Source organism: Toxorhynchites rutilus, chromosome 1, assembly GCF_029784135.1.
Source record: "Toxorhynchites rutilus septentrionalis strain SRP chromosome 1, ASM2978413v1, whole genome shotgun sequence".
In the NCBI taxonomy this organism is placed as follows: Eukaryota; Metazoa; Arthropoda; class Insecta; order Diptera; family Culicidae; genus Toxorhynchites; species Toxorhynchites rutilus.
In genome coordinates this window covers 46,092,956-46,101,724 of record NC_073744.1, presented here as the reverse complement: position 1 = coordinate 46,101,724, position 8,769 = coordinate 46,092,956, and the positions used below count along the sequence as shown (strand labels likewise).

Genomic DNA, 8,769 nt, shown 5'->3' with positions numbered 1-8,769 from the left:
ATATCGTGCTCCCCACTGATATTTTCCTTTTGTGTTCTCCTGAATTGAGGTGGTTCGATTTTGTACGAGGACAAGACATGGAAGATGCGTGAGGGGATGATAAAACAGTGACTATTTTTGTTTGCAAACATCGCTATAGGGATATTTAATCGTTGGAAACATTTCAGTGCAATACAGAATATAATGGAGCAATTGGAGCCAACAAATCGCCTCATTCGTAAACTCAAAAACTTTTTTTTTTTATTACAGAGTCAGTTTGGAACTAACCGATTTCAAAAACGAGTTCGCTATTAGAGTGCTCATAAACTGTTTGACCGAAGTCAAATATATGACTCTTTTTAACAGATAAAATTTAACCACCTTGAACTGATCAAATATATTCGACACAAAACACGACAAACAAATATTCAGTTATTTGTCTAGAATAAATTTTCGGCCTATTCTTCGAACCTATCGATACATGGTTGAATTACCTTAAATATTTCAGTCAACTTCTTTCCACATTCCATGTTCGACATTGTTTGCCAACTGTTGATAATTGAAATAGTGTTTGTATGAATTTTAAACCAAACTTTATCTGTCAAAAAGTATATATTTGACCTCCGGGCACACAATGTAGGGCCACCTTAAGTGAACTGTCTTCAAAATGAAACCGATCTTCACATCTGGCATCCCTGGACAGCACCATTTGATGTAACGCCATTTCTCGAAAAAGTTTGTTGCTGTTCGGGAGTGCAGCTTCCTAAAATTTCTGTTTCATCCAAAAAAAGATATGTTTTAGCCATGACATCAGCTTTTTTACAATTCATTGAAGTAGAAAACTTCAAGTCCTACCGTGGTAAAGTTACCATTGGACCACTGAAAAAGTTTTCCGCTGTTATTGGCCCAAATGGATCCGGTATGTACAGTTGTTATCAGAGTCTGAAGCCATCAATGGTTCATTGTTCTTTTTCAGGAAAATCGAACTTCATGGATGCGATTAGTTTTGTGATGGGTGAAAAAACGACTAGTTTGAGAGTTCGAAAACTGAATGAACTAATACATGGCGCCTCAATCGGAAGGCCGATCTCGAATCGTGCATCAGTAATGGCCAAATTTATCGTCACCGGTAAAGGAGGCGAAGAGAATCCGAAAAGTTTTCAACGTTCCGTGATTGGATCCTCTTCAGAGTACAGAATCAACGGAAGTGTGAGGAAGCTGTCCCGTTCTCCGTTCATTGTCAGTGCATAACTTTTTTTACTCTTCCAGGTTGTCGCAACCAACACTTACCTCCAAGAGCTGGAGCAGATCGGTATCAATGTGAAGGCAAAGAATTTTCTGGTTTTCCAAGGAGCGGTAGAGAGTATCGCTATGAAAAATGCAAAGGAACGAACAGCTCTGTTCGAGGAAATTAGCGGGTCAGGTCTTCTGAAGGAAGAATATAACAAACTGAAGCATGAAATGCAAATGGCTGAGGAAGAAACCCAATTCACCTATCAAAAGAAGAAAGGCATAGCGGCGGAACGGAAAGAAGCCAAGCTGGAAAAGCAGGAAGCAGATCGCTATGCACGACTCAAACAAGAATACGCCGAAAAACAAGTGCAGTACCAATTGTATCGGTTATATCATAATGAAAAAGAAATGAAGCGACTAAACGAAGATTCGGAAAGCAAGCAACAGGAGCTGGTTCTGATCGAGAAAAAGAAAGAGGAAGCTGACGATGTTTTGAAGGAGAAGAAAAAAGAAGCTGGAAAGATTGCTAGAGAGTTGGCAAAAATTGAACAGGAGATTCGGGAGGTTGAGAGTGAGATGAGCAAAAAACATCCAATGTTTATCAAAGCTAAGGAGAAAGTTGCACATACCAAGAAAAAACTCGATGGGGCAATGAAAACTCTAGAGCAAGCGCGCAAAGCGGATGAAGCTCATCAAGCGGATATCCGCAAGTTGGAGGAGGAACTCGGTGGCATCCAAAGCAAAATGAATGCGTTCGATGAAGAAATCGCTGGTGAATCAAAAAAACGAGGAAGTAACGTTCACTTGGAGCAAAATTTAGTACAAGAATATGATCGTTTAAAGCAAAAAGCGGATGCCACTTCCGGAAAATATCTCATCAAACTGGACTCGGTTAATCGTGAACAGAAGTCGGACCAAGACTTGCTCGACAGTGAAACAAACAAAAAAGCTCAGATTGAAGAAAATTACAAAAAATATGAATCGGAGAAGAACGAAGCTATCAAGCGGCAGGAAAAGCTAATTGACCACATCAAGTCCAGTAAGCTTGCGCTCGAAGAACAAAATCGACTGAAGCAGGAACTTAGCCAAGACGTTGGGTCATCGAAAGAGCGCATTCTGGAGCTGCAAGCGGAACTGGACAACGTGCGTGAGCAGCTGGGGGATGCGAAAATTGATAAGCATGAAGACGCGCGTCGCAAGAAGAAACAAGAGGTGGTGGAATTGTTCAAACAGGAAGTTCCTGGCGTTTACGATCGCATGATAAATATGTGTCAACCGACGCACAAACGGTACAATGTTGCGGTCACTAAGGTACTTGGAAAGTACATGGAAGCCATCATAGTTGACACGGAGAAGACGGCCCGTCGATGTATTCAAATTCTGAAGGAGAAAATGTTGGATGTTGAGACATTCCTTCCGTTGGATTACTTGCAAAAGAAACCATTGAAGGAAAGACTCAGGTAGGTTCACATTCGTTGACAGGGTGTCGACTATAGTTAAGCATAATACTTAACTGTGGTACGTTATTGTTATTGTTTAATAATTCATCAAAGTTTGATGTGTAAATATTCATCAAATAACTCCCCAGAAAAATCTAATGCATTTTTATACAGAACTACTACAAGAATAAATATTTCATAGAATGATTATTTTATGTCTAGTCTAGATGAATCAATGATTACATCGACAACATTTTCGAAATAATCTTTTATTCACGCTGATTGGGGATGAAAATGGGTCAAGCATAAAATTGAACATATACAACTAAGTCGCAATGTACATGCAAAAATATACCAAAACACGCTCAATTAGTAGCAAATCTCCAAATTCAACGCTCATTACAATCGCCCCTAGATGAGGCTTTTTTCGGATCTATAAAAGGAATTGGAGACAAATGCTTGGCGCGTATAGGGAGAAAAGCGTTTCCTTAGCGACACCTTTGCAAGAGCCACATTTTCCAGCATTGCTGAAGCCGCTGAGCGAAAGCCTTAAAGACGAGCAAAAGAGCAACTTGATTTCGGGATTCAAGAAATGTGGCATTTATCCGATTACTGTGAATCCGCTACTAAAGAGCATCTCACATGTTTCAAGCTCACCAGAAAGAATTGAGAACAGAGGAATCGAGGAATTCCTCAAAAATTATAAAAAATCCTCAAATATAACCATTTCCATCGCACTTCTAGGTGGATTGATACTATTTTCGTGACTCAAATAATCATTCAAGACACTTACATGCTGTCAAATTATCTTGAGCTTCTTGAGAAATTGATTTCTGAACAAGAATTCAGAGCAGAATTCATAAAATGAAACAACATATTGTAATTTCACCTCACTCTGCGCACTTTCGTGTTTTTTAGATCAATTACACCAATTGACAATTGGTTGTGCGTATTTATACTGTTGCATAGTTAGATTGTTCTTTTGTCTTTGTTACCACCTTTGTAGAATTCGCCGAAAAAAATTAAGTTGTGCAGAAAAAAATATTAATAACTAATCTGACATCACCGAAAATGTCATATTTTTGTTCCTGTTCGCATCGTCGCTAAGACAAAAAAAAAAGTGTTGCAGATCCGGAATTTATCCGCATTCAGTATGTTTTGAGTGTCATGTATTTAAAATGAATAAGCTGCGTAGGATAAATCAAGAATGACTCCGGAAAAGAAAAAAATTGCGTTATTCCCGTCAACAGTCTGTTCTGGGCATGGAGATGACAAGAAAAGCTATTTCAAAACTACTCTCCATGCAAAACTTTTTTTTCCAATTCTGCTTTGCCATTCAAATGAAACACAAATTTCTGAATAACTTGGAAACCAATCAAGCAAATGGAGCCAAATTTGACATGTGAAGGTTTTAGGGGGCAATGAATATGTTTCTATGGCGGTTAGACACTCCTCCCCCTCTCTAAGGGGGGCTGCCATACAAATGAAGCATAATTTTCTGCATAACTCAATAACTAATCAAGAACATGGAATCAAACTTGGCTTATAGAGGTTTTAGTGATCAATGAACGATTCTATGGTGGTTCGACACTCCTCCCCCCTCTCTAAGGGGAGGCTGCCATACAAATGAAACAAATTTCTGCATAACTCGAGAACTAATCAAGAAAATGGAGCCAAATTTGGGCTCCATTTGGTTTCTACCGTGAATCAACGCTCCTCCCCTCTCTCTAAGGGGATTGGTGCAGATGAAGCATAAGTTTCTGCATAAATGGATCCAATTTCGGTATATGGAGGTTGTAGGGGGCAATACATATTTCAATCAAACATATCCCAACCAAACATGACAATTGAAAATTTTCGGAAAACTCTGAAGAAAATGGGAAAATTTGCGAAAACTCAATTCTTATATATTCTACAATTTCAAAGTGACAAGCGTTGTTAGTCCATTCGATGTTTGGGCTATCCAAATTGAACTTTGTATGAAAGTGGAAATGTATTTTCAGGCGAAATAACGCACTCCTATAACTTCTATCTATCTATATGGATATAAATGGAAAGCCAAATGTGTTGGTAAGCGCAAAACTCGAGAAAGGAATGATCCGATTTGAGCCGTCTTTATTTTGCTGTATTCGTCTCTACTCGTAGATCAATGTTATGATGAGTAAAATTTAAATTTCTGCAAATCTTTGAGAGAAAGTTCGAAACAAAAATAACTGTTATAGATTCTCAGCTGGCATAACACGTTTTGAAAATAAATATTATGAATGAAAATTCACTTTTCTGTATCGAACATGTATACCATGTAACGGAGAAACATGTTATTTGCAAGTGAATCAAAAATCTTGAGCTAAAATTATGTCTGGAAATGAATAAATATTATAATGACGAGTTTTTGTTGAATAAATAGGAAATAATAATACAAGGAAATTGTAAAGGGCCAATTAAAAGATCAACCAATGGAGAGTTATGTGATTGAACCCACGAGCGTTCGTTTAGTGAGAAAACGTTAATGTCCGAAAGGATTTCTATCAAAAAATTGATTTTGAGGGGGACGAAGTTCGCGGGGTCAGCTAGTGCGATAATAAATTTCATTGTTCATGCTAATTAAATGTTTTAAGAACTACAACTACAGAACTGGTATAAAATTTGATTACAAGTCTTCATTTCTTTTTCTTTTTTTAATTACTGGAAAATAAGGGATTTTTTTCGTATTTTGAGTCGACACCCTGGTTGAGTAAATATGTACCCTATTATTCAATAGATATGTACCCATATTTACAGAAACATAGAGGATCCACGTAATGTCAAGCTCATCTATGACGTGCTGAAGTTTAACCCTCCACAAATTGAGCCAGCAGTCCTGTTCGCAACTAACAATGCGCTGGTGTGTGAAACGCCGGATGATGCCATGAAGGTGGCATATGAGATTGACCGTAGCCGGTACGACGCGTTGGCGCTGGATGGCACATTTTACCAGAAGTCGGGAATTATTTCCGGCGGCAGTCACGATCTGGCCCGTAAAGCAAAACGGTGGGACGAAAAACACATGGCCCAGTTGAAGGCGCTCAAAGAGAAGATTACCGAAGAGCTGAAAGAGGTCATGAAAAAGACCCGTCGTCAAGGTGAACTGACCACCGTCGAGAGCCAAATCAGGGGCCTGGAGAATCGATTGAAGTATAGTCAGAACGATTTGGATGCTTCCAAAAAGAACATCAAAGAGTACGACAAGAAATTGGAGCAGCTTCAAAGGGAATTGGACCAAATTGGGCCTAAGATAAGTGAAATCGAACGTCGAATGCAACAGCGGGATTTGAAAATTCAAGAAATCAAGGAAAATATGAACAATGTTGAGGATGATGTTTACGCTGAATTTTGCGCTCGCATTGGCGTGGCAAATATCCGACAGTTCGAGGAACGTGAGCTAGTGCTGCAACAAGAAAGGGCTAAAAAGCGAGCAGAGTACGAACAGCAGATCGATCGCATAAATAACAATTTAGAGTTCGAACGATCGAAAGATACGTCTAGTAAGGATGATCATCAATACTGATTAACACATTTTAATTTTGTTTTTTTTTCTTTACAGAAAATGTTCAACGATGGGAACGTGCGGTGCAAGATGATGAAGATTCGCTTGAAACATTCAAACAGGCAGAAACTCGCCAACGCCAGGAAATTGAAAAGGATAAAGAGCGCATCGAAAAGATGAAAACCGAGAAAAATACGAAGAAAGCCACTGTAGATCAGATGGAAGAGGAAACTGCCAAAGCTCGGCGCGATGTTCAACAGCAGGCCAAAGAACTGGCAGCGGTTCATCAGCAGATTTCAGGGATAGAGCAGAAAATCGAAACGATGAAGAACAAACGTCACAATCTTCTAATGCAGAGCAAAATGGATGATATTGACATACCAATGAAACGCGGTAATATGGATGATATCGTCCAACAAAATACGGATAGCCATTCGGAAACCACTCCACTGAGCGCGATTTACGAGCGCGAGAGTCGAATCGAAATCGATTACAGCTCATTGCCAAAAAATTTAACCAACCCATCAGAAACCGATCAGATAAAGAAAGTTGGGGACGGACTTGCTCGAGAGTTGCAATCAAAGCTTGATACGCTGGAAAAGATTCAAACGCCGAATCTCAAAGCTATGCAAAAGTTGGACCGCGTAACAGAAAAAATACAAAGTACGAATGAGGAGTTCGAAGCAGCACGTAAAAAAGCGAAGAAAGCAAAGGCAGCATTCGAGAAGATTAAAAACGAACGATGTACACTGTTCACAAACTGTTGCAACCATATATCTGATGCGATCGACGGTATTTATAAACAACTTGCGCGTAATGAAGCTGCCCAGGCATATCTTGGTCCGGATAACCCAGAGGAGCCTTATCTGGATGGCATTAATTACAACTGTGTTGCGCCTGGAAAGCGTTTCCAACCTATGAGCAATCTGAGCGGCGGAGAAAAAACGATTGCCGCTTTGGCGTTACTTTTCGCCATTCACAGCTTCCAGCCGGCGCCGTTCTTCGTTTTGGACGAAATTGATGCTGCCCTCGATAACACCAACATTGGAAAAGTGGCTTCGTATATTCGTGAGAAGTGTACTAATTTGCAAACAATCGTAATTTCTTTGAAGGAAGAATTTTACAGTCATGCCGATATTTTGATTGGAATATGTCCGGAGCCTGCGGAGTGTCTTGTATCGCAAACGTTAATTTATGACTTGGAACAGTTCCAGGCCAATCCATAGATTCACTGGACTCCTTACAAATGTTCTTCTTTGTTCTCCGAAAACCGCCTTTTATCATAATATTTAAATGCTCTAATTTAATCAACAATAAAATAGGCAGATGATTATCAATCATTTTAGCAGCGAGTTCAACAGCTAGCTCACTTTTTTTATAGAGATCTGTTGCTTATTTCCTCTCATCTCCCTCTTTTAATTATTTTTTTATCTATTTTCATCATTTACATGCATATTATGGGAAAAAAAATTAAAATTACAGTAGAATCTGTTTATTATGGTGCCGCTTCACCAACCGTCATAATATATTGTAATTACACAATGAAGTTTAGTCTTCACATAAAATTACTCGTGAAAAAGTCGGATATACTACTGGGCCTGATTCTCGAATACACTTCACGGTGGAAACGAAACAAACGGCACGCCATTGGACTACGTTTTACGAGTTAGTGAAGTGTCGAAGATAATGATGAGTTTTCAGGCAGAATGAGCACTTTTCAAATGAAAAATCATTAATGAAAATTAACTTCTTTGTATCAAACTGGTATTCAATGTGAGTGGAAAACTTTGTTTTCTTCATGTGATATAATAATCTCATACAAAAATTTCATCTGAAGATAATTTGATATTATAATGATAAATTTAGTGGGAAACTAATCTCGCATCCAGATGTCGACACCGTACCGTTGTCATCGCGAATGCGTTTCATACCGTTTCCAGCGTGAAGTGTATTCGAGAATCAGGCCCAATGACTTTTTTCATGCATAAGTAAATATTTACATAAAAAACGTACATTTTTACAAAACGCAAATGAAACACAATTTTCTGCATTAGTCGAGAATTAATCAAGCAAATGAAACCAAATTTGGCATGTGGAGGTTTTAGGGTGCAATAATTGTTTTAACGGTGGTTAGATACTCCTCCCTCTTCTCTACGGAGGAGCTGCCATACAAATGAAACCCAAATTTCTGCATTACTCGAGAATTAATTAAGCAAATGAAACCAAATTCGGCATGTGGAGGTTTTAGGGTGCAATAAATGTTTTTACGGTGGTTAGATACTCCTCCCTCTTCTCTAAGGGGGAGCTGCCATACAAATGAAACACAAGTTTCTGCATTACTCGAGAATTAATCAAGCAAATGAAACCAAATTTGGCATGTGGAGGTATAGGGTGCAATAAATGATTATACGGTGGTTAGATACTCCTCCCTCTTCTCTAAAGGGAGGCTGGCATAGAAATGAAACACAAATTTCTGCATTACCCGAGAATCAAATTGAGCATATTGAGGTTTTAGGGTGCAATAGTGTTTCTATAATGGTTAGACTCTCCACCTCCCTCTCTAAGGGGTGGCTGCCATACAAATGAAACCTA

The 8,769-nt window shown here is 38.9% G+C and overlaps 1 protein-coding gene across 1 annotated transcript; it reads left to right on the top strand.

The window, feature by feature from the left end:
• The first annotated feature begins 702 nt into the window (after nucleotides 1–702).
• Nucleotides 703–7,424, top strand: LOC129763435 (structural maintenance of chromosomes protein 1A). The gene is made up of 5 exons (XM_055762500.1): nucleotides 703–898; nucleotides 956–1,188; nucleotides 1,249–2,672; nucleotides 5,433–6,175; nucleotides 6,235–7,424. The coding sequence occupies exons 1-5, from the start codon at nucleotides 784–786 to the stop codon at nucleotides 7,401–7,403; spliced, it is 3,684 nt and encodes a 1,227-aa protein (XP_055618475.1). The 5' UTR covers nucleotides 703–783; the 3' UTR covers nucleotides 7,404–7,424.
• The last annotated feature ends 1,345 nt before the right edge of the window (nucleotides 7,425–8,769 follow it).

What these genes read in the sequence shown, in the direction of transcription:
- LOC129763435 (XM_055762500.1), top strand. Translation starts at nt 784, where the DNA reads ATGACATCAGCTTTTTTACAATTCATTGAAGTAGAAAACTTCAAGTCC. An exon ending in TATTGGCCCAAATGGATCCG is followed by an intron (nt 899 to 955) that starts GTATGTACAGTT and finishes GTTCTTTTTCAG; the next exon opens with GAAAATCGAACTTCATGGAT. An exon ending in ACGATCGAAAGATACGTCTA is followed by an intron (nt 6,176 to 6,234) that starts GTAAGGATGATC and finishes TTTTCTTTACAG; the next exon opens with AAAATGTTCAACGATGGGAA.